Raw genomic sequence first — 14,510 nt, 5'->3', positions numbered from 1 at the left:
GGAACATTGAAAACTTGCAGGTCCCCAGCTTTTCTTTGAGTTCCTGGAATAACCTAATCCTCGATACCCCAAGGAAGCAACACCAGGTCCAGCTGAGACTTCCCCTCCAGAAGCGCTAACCCAGTTCTGACATCAAGCCCAAAGTCAAGAAATTGGCTGGAAGAATGGGTAAACAAACAAAAAAAGAACCCCATCATAATAGCTTTTATGGTGGCAGGGACACTCAAGACACAAATGCAGAAGAGAATGATGCCAAAACATTTAAAGGCGAGAATCAGAGTAAGGGCAACTAATTTTCTGTTTCATGTTCAAATGAAAAGGATCTGGGGTTTTTAGCGGACCTTATGCTCATTATGAATGAGCCATTGTAACATGGTGGCCAAGGAAGCTTTCTTAGGTTACGGTAACAGAAGCATGATGCTCAGACTGAGGCTGGTTTTTTGTACCGTGCCCTGGGTCAATTGTGGGCACTGCATTTTAGGAAAAACAGTGATAAACTGGGGTGGGGGTAATCAAGATGATGAAAGGCCTGAAAACTATTTCATAAGAAAGAAATAGGATGTTTAGTCTGGAGAAGGGAAAACATCAGCTGCCTTCAAGTATTTGAATGCCTGTTGTGTAGAAAAGGCTTTATTCTTTTCCTGCTTGACCCCAGTGGGTGAAACTAGAAAAAATGGGTGGAAATCTCAGAGAGGTAGATTAAATATATTGGATGTAAGGAGAAGCATTTCCCTCCCAATGAGGGCTGTGTCACAGTAGAGTGGGATGCCTTAGAACGTGGCTATTTTTTTCCTTATTGAAATGACCAGTTGGGGGTTCCTGATAAGGACTGCTTGGATGGACTCTGACTTCCCTTCAACTCAGTCTGTGCTTCTGATGACTTTCAGATGACGTTGGAGGTAGCTTAGTTCAGTGTCTGTCATTGCCCTATGGCAACCAGGTACCAGCAGGTACCAGCTCCCACAGTATATGTATGGTCAGTGGCCCATGCAAAGATCTATAATCGTTCCTGCTTTAGGAGGTTGTGTGTGCAAATGCAAAGCAACAAATATTTCAGTAGTTTGCCAAAATCTTTTTGGTTTAAGCCATGAATCTTGTTTGAATTTTGTTTCTTTCCTCTAGTTTTTTTTTTTTTATTGTGTTTTGGGTTAAAAAGATAAATAGACAAGATGTTCCCCAGCAGTGTTTTCTTTTCCTTCAGGTCTACTGACTTTTCAACCTTATTGGTGTCTCTTGGAATATCCAAGCCAGCAGGAGTTTGCTTTGTTTATTTCACAAGAGGGAATCAAGAACAAATATTTGCAACCTCATTGACCTTACATACCAAGGCCCTATGCCTCCAGCTGTACCAGGCTCCTTCCTTAAAGGAGCTGCTCCGTTCTTGATGCTCTGTCCTTCCTACTACGATACCACACTTGACTGTTTCTGTTTCAGGCTTGAATCCTATATGCAGCACCACATGTCAGCTAGAACAGAGACACTTAATGCTGAAGCTTTTTCCTGGAAGAAATTTAGCAACAGACTGACCCTTCTTGAAATATTAGAGAAGGTTTTGGCCCCAAAACAAGATTCTGTTTTCCCCACTCTGTTTGCCTTGGGGTTTAGATTGCAGACTTTTCTTTACTTCAGTGCTTCTGGGAGCCAGGGAATCTCTCCCAGTGATTTGTATTTTAATTTTGTCTTGCAGTAGGCAAGGAGCTGTCTGTCTTTCAGGGTTCAGCAGCTGGAACAAAGGAAGGTATGATCCCGTATGGGGGTGTGAGCGATGATGTGTCTGCACATGCACTCCAGACCTTTGAAGAACTTACTTATGAGCAAGTGCTGTTCACGTTGGGCAATTTCCGATAACTGACACTCAGCACTGGATTACCTGAAATGAATGCTTTTTGCTGGAATAGCTTCATTTGTTTGCATCGGTTGTTAAATCACTAGGAGTTTCAATCACTAGCTGCAAATCCATTTATCAGTGACAGGCACCAGTGAGATGTAGCATCAGTAACCTGTACCCTGGACTGCCCAGGGAAAAGGAGTGCTTTTCTTGTTCGGGACAAGATTATAGCATGTTACAAGCTGTAAATCACACTGAAAAGGCGTTTCCTAGTAGTGCCATAATTGAATCAAAGAAAATTTCTCCTTAGTCCTCGAAGATTCCCAGAAACTGGGTGTACAGGAAATGTCAGATTAATGGTTTAAGCAGCCATTGTGAGGCTGTAAAGATGGCTTTTCATCACTCTTCATTTGGCTCCTGTCCTGTAAGGAAATCATTCCTTTTGCTTTGGTTGGGTGGAGCTGTCGGGTACATTCGTCAAAAGAAGCTTTCTTAGTCAAACCAAAGGAACAACAATCAGTCTTTTTTTTTTTTTTTTTTAACAGTTTGGCACTAGTCTGTGGCTTTTATTTTTAACCTATTTGAGAGATAAAGAATAACTCACTTATTTGCAGAGCTGTAACTAGGAATTTTTGCTCCCAGAATAATCACAGAACTGTAGTTGGAAGTTCTTAGAGGACTTCTGCTTTGTCCTGTTTATTTTACACATAAGTCACTGAGGCTCAAGGAGTTTAGCTTACCTACTGGTATTATTAATATGGGTATTATTAAGATTCAGGGGTAAGATTGGAACCCAGCGGGGAGGCCAGGTGGCTCAGTGAGTAAGAGCACCGGCTCCAGTGTTGGGATGACCTGGAGATCGAATCCGGGGCTCAGACACTCAGCACCACACCCAGAAATAACTGGCCGTGTAACCTCGGGCAAGTTACTTAACCCCGATTGCTTAAAAAAAAAAAAAAAGATTGGAACCCAGGGTCTCTGAATGCAGAGCCAGTGATTGTTCTTTACATTTCACCACATTGTCTCCCCAAAGTCTGCCTAGAGACATTGGGGTGGTGCAACGAATTGAACACTCTGCCTGGAGTCACAAAGACCGAGTTCAAATGTGGCCACAGACATTTACTAGCTGTGTGACTCTGGACAAATTACTTATCCTTTGCCTCAGTTCCCTCGACTGTAAAATGAGGAAAATAGTAGTATCTACCTGCCAGACCTGTTGTGAGTATCAAATGAGATAATATTTGTGAAGTTCTTAGTACAGTATCTGGCCCATAGTAAGCACTCTATAAATGCTTTCTTTCTTTACAAAATACCACAGACCATTCCTGGGGCAGATGTTGCAGAAGGCACTCTCACTTGAAATTGAGGACTGTGGGAAGTCTAATTTGTTTATTTCACAACAGGGAATCAGAGCTTCTGGGGACCCTGCTGTGTAGGGGGACCCTTGTAGGGAAAGAAACAGAGGTGGGGCAAGGAGGAAGCTCACCCCACCCCATTCCACCATCTAATCCTTACTATTTTAATTACTTATCCTTGTCAACTAGGTGCTAAACTCTTGTTTCTACACTGCTAAAGGATTGCAGATTTTGCCAGCACTTTTTAAATTCAGAACCCTGGGTGGAATTCTTCCCCCTTCCCTCCACCCTGTTTGACTCTGGTTAACATTCAAAATCTCTTCTTTCTTCTGGCTTGTAATACTCTCAGTTTCCAACTCATATCTCATATTATAGAAGCAATAGTGCTAAGTGAAATCAGTCAGAAATTTAAAGGGAAATTAAATAGGAGTGTAATTTTCTTTATCTTCCTTCATTCTTTCCTTCCTTTGCCCTTCCTTCTTTTTTTCCTTCTTTCCTTCCTTCCCCTCCTTTCCTTTTCTTTCTTTTTTCTTTCTTTGTTTTCTCTCTCTTGCTTTTTGGAGGGAGGATGGGGCAATTGGGGTTAAGTGACTTGCCCAAGGTCACATGGCTTATAAATGTTAAGTGTCTGAGGTTGGATTTGAGCTCAGGTCCTCCTGACTCTAGGGCAGGTGCTCTATTAACGCCGCCACCTAGCCGCCCCTAACTCTCTCTTTCTTTCTTAAAAGAGTAAGGGAGGACTTTGCCTGACTCGTTTTTCATTGGGTACAAAAATACATCTCACATAACCTGTCAATTACTGTCAAATCATCATTCTTAATCTTTGTAGTCTCTCTGCAGGCTCCACTGCTAATTAGTTGTACCTCTTATGATTGACATGCTGGTTGGTAATGAACTGTGAATTTTTCCCCCCAGGGCCAAGGTTCTGGCATGGCTTCCCTCTTCAGTGATGTTTGTGGGGATAATCTACGCAGGTTCTAGGGCATTATCTAGATTGGTAAGTAATGAGGAAACAAGAATCATTGAATCAATATAATATTGTCTCTTCTTAAAAAGAACTTGGTTTTCTTAACATTATTTCCATTGTTTGAAATAGCACTCAAATTGTTTTAGTTAAAATCATGATGTTTCCATGCCAATATGAACATATCACTAATTAATTTTCTTAGATTATTCCTTAGATTATTCTTAGATTATTCCTCTTAGTTTTTTAAGAAAATATCTTTGATATTCTGTTGATTTGTAACTTAAATTTGGTGCATAAAAAAGGGAGGTTTAAATTCTTTAAAATGGCTTTGGATCATGTAAGCTAAATTTTTACCAAATGGTTTAGAGTAGAAGTTAGGAGAGATGATTTCCCCTTCTGCCTGTGCCATCATGGGCTTGGAGAGCTCGTTCTTTCTTTGTAGTACTTAGCTTTCTCACATGGAAAATGAAATTGAGAAACTAGATGCTAGATCATCTTTGGCTCTGATTATTTATGGTTAAAGTTCCTTTCCAGGGACCATACAGATCCTATAAATGAATAGACTAATCGAATTGAATGTACGTGCTTATCTCAAAGTTGTATTTTGTGTTGTGGATCCTTTTTTTGTTTTTGCATAGTTTGCTAGGGATCTCTATAATAATGAGCTTTCTACTGGCTTATCTGATTTTAATAATAATAATAATAATAGTGATAACAATACAATAAATGTCACATTTACCTGGCATCATAAGGGAGTGAGGTATTCCAATAAATGGATTTTTAACTAACTAAAGCTTATACCTTTTAACTTGTAAGATTACTATTTAAATAATTTTGAATGGAAATCTTACTAGAATATATTACATATTTCTTTGCTCTCTTCAAAGAAGAGTCAGAAGATGTAAGGGATAGAGAGCTGGCCTTGAAAGGCAAGAAGACTTGGGGTCAGGACCTGTCTCAGACTACTGGCTATGTGACCCCAAGTCTTAACCTCACAGTGTGCTAGGCAACTCTTGTTAAGTTTTAAGTTGTAGAGAAGATGCTGATTGGCATTGGAAGAGGGATTTTCTTCCTGTGGGAGTTTTCTGTATCAATGGAATTAGAAATCCAGTCCCTATTTCTTTTTTTTTTTTTTTAAGCAATTGGGGTTAAGTAACTTGCTCAAGGTTACATGGCCAGTTATTTCTGGGTGTGGTGCTAAGTGTCTGAGCCCGGATTCGATCCCCCAGGTCATCCCGACACTGGGGGCCAGTGCTCTTACTCGCTGAGCCACCTGGCCGCCCCTCCAGTCCCTATTTCTTAAGCAGTTAATACTGAACCTAATTTAATCTTTTCTTAGTGATTCAGAGCCTTCCTCATTAACCTCAGTTATTGAACTATATTGCATCACTGTGGAGCCCTCTGGGATTATTGAGGAATGCTTTATTCTGTCACTAAATGGCCTCAGGCTGCCGTGTTTGTACATTAGTAGTTCTCTCTCCACCGCCTAAGCAGGGTTCCTGAATGAGGAATGGAGGGATGCTTCGTGTTTGAGGATTCAGTGGGGCCACCCCAGGCTGTAACTCTATGACAATGAGGAAGAAATGTAGCTTGTGCTTGATATGTTTGTGGAAAACAGTGAATATAAAACACCTATGTGGGTTTTGTAAGCTAATTAGAAAGAGAATAAGCAACATTCTGAATGATGAGTTGCCTCTTTCTCCAGAAGAGAAAAAGGGCGTGCTGTTTCCCATTGTAGCTAAACCTCGGACTTCTAATTTGAGAAGCTCATAGAGAAATTTAAACTTTCCAGTGTGTGATGTACTCTCTCAACGACAAAATCCAGAGTTCTTTGGACACAGATAGGGGAGGGACAGAGCACTGTTTAACTTGGGATGTCACTTTTGCTATAAAATTTAGAGGGTAACCATGAGATGAACAGGAAGAAAACAGAGAGATGGTTAGTACTGGTAGAGAGGTGAGGAACTTTCTCTACCAAAACAGATTAACATCTTCTCTGCAACTTCTTGTCTTAGAGGGTTTCCTGGGGCCCTTGAGGGGTTAAAGGACTCGCCCAGGGTCACACAATCATTATGTATTAGGTTAGGGATTCGAACCTTGATTCTTCAGGCCTGTTCTCTAGCTACTATGCTGCATTTGTGATAATAGAAATGTATGTTGTAGTAAATTTTCTCTCAAATATAAAAATTTTCCAAAAAGACAATAATTAAACTGAAAAAATATATAATAATAATCTTAAAAAAATGTTGAGTATGAGAAACAAGGGGAAAAGTACCTGAAGAAATATATGCTGAAACAAGTATGCAAGAAAATGCAAGAAATCATGAGATGCTTAAGTGGATAATAGACAATCAGAAAACCAAAGTATATGGGCAGTATTTAGGAGTTTTCTTAAACAATTAGACTTTAGAGTGTGAAGTATTAACTACCTAGGTAACCTGGCCTCAAAGTGAAGATATTTCTTAGTTTAATATGATAGAAATATGGGGCTTTGGTCATTGGATCAAGGCAGCTAAGAGGATGTAGGAAACTCCAACTAATTGACTGGCTGAGGGATTAGAAACACATAGCCTTTAAAAAGTATGAGTCAGCTCTGTGGAGAGAGTTTTAAGATTATCTATCTGTTATTAATTATTATTAGTCATCTCCCTTTTGCCTTTTGGTGAATATAACAAAGATACTCCTTTACAAAAGGAAGCATAAAAATTATTAGATTATGAAAGGGATGAGAAGAACTGAAAGCAGCTAAGAAATTATGGGAAGAAATAATAACAAAACCCATCAAAATATCAGGGAGCATTTGGAAATGTTAATGATGTCACCAAAAGCAGAATTAATACAATGGAACAGAGAATGGACAATAATATGAGGAGAAATAAATTCATGGAGTGACTCAACTGAAGAAAAGACCAGGAAACAGTGACGGTCTTGGAGGATGGATCAAGGCCACCAAACCCCCGATTTGTTGGGAACTGGAAAACATTGACAAAATAATTCATTTCAAGGATGAAAATATCATGAAGGCAAATTGAGAAGTTATTAGCTGCTTGGCTTTAGGCAGACAGAGAAGGCTCCAGCAGATGTCTGGACAATTAGAAGACCTCCATCACTGCTGTGTCATGCCTTTGTGTCAAATTTGTGATCTGTTTCTTTTTTCCATCAGGGTGGTCTGTCTACTCAGAGGACAGTATTACATCTGTTTCTGCCTCTGTTGATTTTTGCCTACTTGCTGTCCAGTGTACTTCTTTTCTTCCTTCTGGTTTCTGGATTTCCTCACATGAATATAATTCCATCTGCTATTCTGTTCTACCCTTCCCTATCTCATCCCACTTAAAAGAAAATCTATCCTGTTCCTGAACCATGGAAAACTATGTTTTCCAATTTATCCGTTTTCAAAGTCCAGGTTTGTGGTCTAAACTAAGCATGTGTTCTCTCTCTCTCCTATTCCCTTTGAAGACAGATAGAACGTAGCACAGTGAATTGGTCTTTGTGAAATGTCATGTTGGTTTTTAGGAAAAAGAGCCCTAAAAGCTAAGCATTGCCTAAATAATACAACTAGGTGATATAATATATAGAGACAATCCCTGGCTTTTAAACACCTGATGTATACATACACGTCCCGTGCTACCTTACTCTCATCTGTGACCTTTGACATTGTAGCTCTCATGAAAAAATGTGAGTCTTGGAGAGACTGAGCATTTGTAAGTAGAAGTCAGGAATAAGCTGTTCTGGGGAGGTCAAATATAGCATAATGCAACAGATTTTAGGGTCTAGATTAGATTCCCAGGCAAGGCCAGGATGGGGAGGGCCTAGGGTCCAGGGTGCCTTCTCACAAAACAGCATCTTCCCCTATAACTGACTTTTTCACTTTTTTTTCCTTACTAAACCTGAATTTCTATCTATTAGATATTCTTGTAGGTTGACAAGTATTCTCTTTTAAAAATAAAAGTATAAAAATCTTAGGTATGATTCAGTTCTGGACATGGATTTAGGGAACTCCTGGTGAGAAAATTCCCTCTACTAATGCAAATTGGCACACTCTTTGCAACAGTGCTCTTAGAGAATCGCGAAGTTAAGTGACTTGTCCAAGGTCACCCAGCAATTATGTACCTGAGGAGAGACTTGAACTCAAGCCTATCTAATCTGATACCAGCTCTCTGCATCATGCTACCTTGACTCAAAGGTCTTGTCAAGAAAATTAAATCACAGATCTGTCTTAGTGTAATGGATAAAGGGCTGTCCTCTGAGTAATCAAGACCTGAGTTCAGATCTTGCTTTTGACACATCCACACTGACTGTGTAACTACAAGAAAGTCTCTTAGCTTGGCAGTACTTCTCCCCCACCCCAAATGTTTCTAAAACTAGAAATCTCAGAACAGTTGCTTTTATACATTAGTAGAGGGAGCTTCCTCACCCGGAGCAGATCATCTCTTTGTATTTATGAAATCATGACTGAGTTCTGATAACACAACTTTTTTTTTTCCCTCAGAGGGGAATAAAATAAATAGTTTTGATGTATGGAGTACTTTAGTGGGGAGTAGGGTGGGATATCTAAGTGTGAAAGGCTAAGGTAACCCTGTCACATAGGAAATTAAGAAAACTTTTCCTTTTTCCTTCTTAAACCTTGTGACCATTTGTTTCCAAGATTCAGAACTATTGCTAATTTAGTACAATAACACTTTGATTTTTAGTAATCTGGCAGTCTAGCCTGGAAACCTAACATTGTTTTTATAGTAAAAGCATTCTGAGTTTTAACATTCAGTTTATGGTCAAACTTTTAGAATGTGTAACTATTTCATTAATTGGCAAACCAGATTAAGAACAGGAAGCACAAAATTGAAAATTAGAAAAAGAGTAAGCAATCTAAAATATAACTTCAGACATAAAATTGACATGTATTTTTACTGACTCATGCATTTCGTTTTAATAGGTTTGATTTTGTTTTGTTTTTGGCAGGGAGGGAGGTACAGATTTGTACTGGGCAAAATCAAAAATAGGATGTTTGATCAATCATAGCAGTTTATCCTGGGCCCAAGATAGCTTGAGCACTGCTGTCTTTTGTCCCCTCTTGATGTTGTCTTTATTCCAGTTTGACTTCTGATGCTTACTAACTGGGTGTACCAAGCAGGGTGCTTGGCACATAGCAGACACTCAAATGTTTATTCATTGATTATTGATGAATTGATTGAAGTCACTTAGCCCCTCTCAGCCTCAGTTTCCTCAACTCTAAAATAAAGATAAGAATAGTACCTATATCCCAGAGTTGTTGTGAGGATAAAATGAGATATATTTGTAAAGTGCTTGTCATATCCTAAAACACTACATGTTGTAGTTATTATCATTATATGAAATCTTATTTACACACAGCTGTCTGGCCTGAAAGATTCTCTACTTTTGCTCCCTGGTAAAGTGTACAAATATTATTACCACTATTTATTTGTTCAGAGGCTTTCTTCTTCTTCTTTTGGCTCTACAACTGTGTTGTGCATAAAAGTAGCATGGTAGAGAGAATTAGAATGTCAGACTTTGAGATGAGAAGTTATGGGTTCATATCCTGCTTCAGACATTTCATCTTTGTGACCATGGGCACATCACTTGACTTCTTTGAACCTCAGTTTCCTTATCTGTTGAATGGAGACAATAATTCCCATAGTACTACCTTGAAGGGTTGTTTTGAAGCTCAAGTGAGAATGTATGATAAAGCACTTTGCACACTTTGTACTCTATAAATGTCAGCAGCAATGGTGATGATGGTAAGCAGAGTGTTAAGTTAGATTTTCCCAGCACTTTAAATGCGTTTTTTTTTTCCCAAAGGAGCATGTCATTCGATCCTTAAAACAAGTGGTGTAGTTGATCATATTACAAATATTCTCTTTCCTGATTTGAGATATGATGACAGAAGTACAGAATGTTCAAAGAAATTAAGCAGCTTATCCAAGGTGACAGAAATGATTAACTTGGACCAAAACCCAGATCTCCTGACTCTTAGACTCATACGCGTTCAGATCCTGTTCACTAGAACAGTCACACAGAACCCACTTTTTGAGGGTAGCCCCGCATAGGGGGCAAAGCTGAGCTGTGTCCATTCTGTCTCTTTCTATGCTGTTGTAACTCACCCAAGAGAAAGAAAGCCTTATTTTTTTTTAAACAAGCAAAACCTGTTTACTACAGATAGCATAATCTAGCATCCTCTTGGATCTTTCTGATTTTTTTAAAAAGACAATTAAAATGAATAGATAGATACCATCAGGTATGGAACTTTAGTTTGCTTGAAAATGGCTATTGCCACAGTTGGCCAGTTCATTCAAGGCATTAGGTAGAGATGATGGAAGAAGTATTCTCTACCTATGGGTGTGCCAATGTGTTTGACACATACTTCCCAATGGGGTGGTCATTTTACCATGCATATAATGGGTGCTTAATAAATGCTTACTGACTGACCAACAAGGCCATGAAACCTTGCTCTGATATATTTATGCCAGAGCAAAAACACATGGGTCAGAACTGAATTAATAAATTTAAAGTGCATTTTGAGTGGTATTTAACAGATTTTCTCTTTTCAAAATTCATAGCTGACTTACTTACATCATTAGTTAAAGGAATTGTTATTATAGCGATGTTATTGGTTATTAGAATGTCTGGGCTTCTGTAATAAAGAGCAGAGCTTTCACTTGCTCCTTTGTCTAGACCTCTGGCTCTTGGGGCCAGGTCTGCTTTATGCCAATAATTTGCCTCTGTGTCCCTAAAGTCCCTCTGCTGCCTATAAACCATAAATGGGTGATGCAACAGTTAGGATTGTTGGAGGAGAGAAAAGATTTCAATTCACTTTCCAGGTACTTGGAATAATAGATCCCCACCCCCCCCCCCCCCCCCCCCCCCCGTACTTAATAAGCTCACAGAAATGATGCTTACTCAGGCAGCTTGCAGGAGGAAGTATGGCACTACTTTCATAGGGCCATACATCCAGTAGCTGTTGGTTATCCGATCCAACTGACATTTTTTCCTTCCTAGAACCTTAATTCTTCTAGGCCTGATGATTTTCCTTCAAGGATTTAGCTTGGAACATTCTATTCTTCACTGCCTCTTCTGCATGTGAGCAGGTTGGTGATCAGAGTCCAGTTTCCCATTTGTACAGATATCAGGTGATGTCATCATAACTTTGGCTACCCACACCAGAGGGTTTTTCTGCTTCAGAAGGATAAGGTCGGGACTTAGCAGGGTATTGCAAGGCAGCATGAAGGCCTATGGACAGGAAGGTTGGCTACTCCACTTATTCTTTGATTTTGTTTTCCTGGCTTCACATCAGAGTCTGTCTGTGTCCTTTCCTCTCCCTCTCCTCTCTTTCTTTCCTTTCTCCTTCTCTTCTCTCTCTTCTCCCTCTCTCCTCTCTCTCCTCTCCCTCTCTCTCCTCTCCCTCTTCTCTCCCTATCCTCTCCCTCTCTTCTCTTTTTCCTCTCCCTCTCCTCTCCTTTCTCTTTCTTCTCCCTCTCCTCTCTCTCTCTTCTCCCTCTTCTCTTCCTCGCCTTTCCCTCTCCTCTCCCTCTCCTTTCCTACCTTCTTTCTCTCTCTCTCCCCCTCTGTTTCTTAATCTTTTTCACAGTCTTTAGCATTAAACTCATTCAACAGATGAAGGTCGTGTGTGTGTGTGTGTGTGTGTGTGTGTGTGTGTGTGTGTGTGTGTGTGTGTGTGTGAAAGAGAGAATCCACAGGAAGGATGAAACCCATGTGGAGTTAGTTAACTTAGCTGGGTAAATGAGCCAATTTTGGTTCCAGGGCACATTTTAAAAAATGTAACTAATGCTACATAATGCAAGTTGGCTCCACAGAGGATAAATATGTAAATTTTAGTGTTAAATTCTCTTGACTGTTATTTTCTATAGTGTTTTTCTTGTGGAGGTGGTGTGGTGTAGGGCACAAGATGCCCATAACAGAAGGTCCTAGTTGAAATTGTTTGGTGGTGGTGGTGTGTGTGGGGGGGGGTTTGCAGAGTCCAGTTGTGGAATTAAGACTGTTTTTACATTGTCAGCTGTGCTTTCCTTCTCAGTGAAGTACTCGAGACAACAGCTGATTTCTTAACTATCTTCTTATCCGTTATAAAAGTGTTGAACACAACCGTTAGAAAATGGTAGCAAGCAGGTATTAAAACTAGATTCATGTTGAATTTTATTAAGGACTAGGGAAGAAAAGGATAGTTGAGATCATAGGCACAGAGCCTCAGACCTGGAAGGAACCGACCTCAGGAACCATCTGCTCCAACCTATATCTGATCAAGAGTTACTTTTGTAACAATATTCCCAATAAATAGAACATATGGAGGATGTGCAGTTAGAAGGCCTGGTTTTTGAAAGTCTTAACTCACCGACTTTCTAGGGGGTATGACTTTGAACAAGTAAGTTATAGCCCAGTGAGACTTGGTTTCCTCAACTGTAAAATGGGGCTAATTACAAAATTAAAGAATCATGAAATCCAGGAACCAGAAATAGTGAAATATGACAGATTATTTGGGAAAAAGTCAAAAGAGACAGAAACAGAAGAGATTTTGTCCATTGGAGCATACTTGTATGAAAAGTGTTTTGTAGTTGTGTTCATATAGGTCCTGGGTTTGCTTTGGCAGGTAGATTCCCAAATATTTTATAATGTCTACAGTAACTTTAAATGGAGTTTCTTTCTATCCATTGGAGTATACTTAATATTTATTTGGGCTAAAAGAGGAAATACATAAAGAGTTTGGGAAATATCATAGGCCCAACACAGAGGAATGCTAGAGTAGTGATGGGGACTTCACTTATCCAGACATTTGGAACTCTTCCTACCAAAAGTAGAATGACCAATCATTTCTTTATTTGCATTATTGATAATTTCATCCTTCAAGAGGTAGAAGATTCAATAAGGGGAAGTTTTATTCTGGATATGATGTGATTACTGGGGTTGATGGATACTTTGGTGGGTGGGGGCAAGGGGAAAGTAACCACTCCATCTTGGAACTTGTGATAGAGAATGATAAGAAATCTGGACATAGTCTGATGTGAAGCCTAGATCTGGGGAAAACAGATTTCAAAGGGTTCAGAGGAAAGATAGGTAGGATCCCATAAAATAAAATACTTTAGGTAAAGTTAGCCAAGGAGCCGGGCATGTTTACAAATTTTTTTTTTTTTCTGAAGACATAAAAGGAAACAATTCTAATGAGGAAGAAAAATCATATTTGTCTGAAGAGACCAATTTGGATGCATGGGGAACTAAGCACACAACTTACATTTGAAAAAGAAATGAACAGAAAATAGAAACAAGGCCAGACAACACACAATGAATATGAGAGTGGTAATGTCATGTAAGAATAATGTCAGGAATGCTAAAACTCAGAATGAGCCGAAGCTTGCAAGGGAAGCTAAAGACCACAAAAAAGGGCTTTTTGGGGGTTTGTTTTAGACATATCAAAGAGAAGCATCAAAGAAGGCCTAGTATAGATGGAGCTTTTGCTTAGAGTAAATAGGAGGATGACAAAGCCAGAGAGAAGGAAGAACTGCTCAGTTCTTTGACTTTTCACTTTTATATTTTGTAATTAAATTTTTTCAGTTGTTAAGCATTTTTTCTCCCACCTTTCCCCACTTCCCACTGAAAAAAGAAAAGAAAAGGAAAAAATCCTCCTGTAACGAAAAAGTATAGTCAAGTAAAACAAATTTGGCCACATCCAAAACTATAGCTTTCAGCATCTTAAGTCCATTACCTCTTTGTCAGGAGACAGGTAGGATTGTTCATCATCAGTCCTCTGCAGTAATCATTAAGTCTTTAAAAACTGGTCATTTTTGTAATGTTGAGCATTTAGTGTAAATTGTTCAGCTTTTGCTTACTTTATTCTGTATCAGTTCATACAAGTCTTCTGAGGATTCTCTGAAAAGGTCTTTTTCATCATTTCTTTTATAATCTGTTGAATTATTCCCCAGTTGATGTGCAACCCCTTATTTTCCAGGTCATTTATGCGTGTGGGGGGGAGGGGAGAGAAAAAGATATGCTCAGATCTCATTTTGTTTCACTTGTATCAGCCAAGGAGAAGGACCTTTGCGCTAGAAGTGACAGAACAAAATTGACTAACAGGGAGGTGATACTCAAGATAAATGAGAGATTATGAGATAGTAAGGTACCATTGATAGATAAATGCAGATCCCTTGTCCCAGATGAATTATGTCATCAAATCCTGAAATAGGTAGGAATAGTCAGATATCTTTCTTTTCAAATAGGATGTTTTGATTAAATGGTTTTGGCTGGCATTTATTATCTAGAGCCTCAGACTTGGAAGGGACCTCAGGAACCATCTGGTCCAATCCATATTTGACTAAGAATTGCTTTCATAATGACATCCCCA

General features: G+C 39.2%; 1 protein-coding gene across 5 annotated transcripts in view; it reads left to right on the top strand.

Moving 5' to 3' along the window:
• TMEM241 (transmembrane protein 241) overlaps window positions 1–14,510 on the top strand; it is a 168,399-nt gene that overhangs the window by 30,609 nt on the left and 123,280 nt on the right. For 3 of the 5 annotated variants that reach the window (XM_069099784.1, XM_069099788.1, XM_069099785.1), the window contains exon 4: window positions 4,099–4,180. The exons of the other annotated variants lie outside the window; for them this stretch is intronic. In XM_069099784.1, the coding sequence (XP_068955885.1) occupies window positions 4,099–4,180 (82 nt within the window). The remainder of the gene's footprint in view (window positions 1–4,098; window positions 4,181–14,510) is intronic. 5 annotated transcript variants of the gene reach the window in all.

Source organism: Petaurus breviceps, unplaced genomic scaffold (assembly GCF_028583685.1).
Source record: "Petaurus breviceps papuanus isolate PSGF00001 unplaced genomic scaffold, PetGlider_PUasm1.0 38, whole genome shotgun sequence".
Lineage (NCBI taxonomy): Eukaryota > Metazoa > Chordata > Mammalia > Diprotodontia > Petauridae > Petaurus > Petaurus breviceps.
Note: the sequence above shows the minus strand (reverse complement) of the source record. Positions and strands in the feature narration are given on the sequence as shown.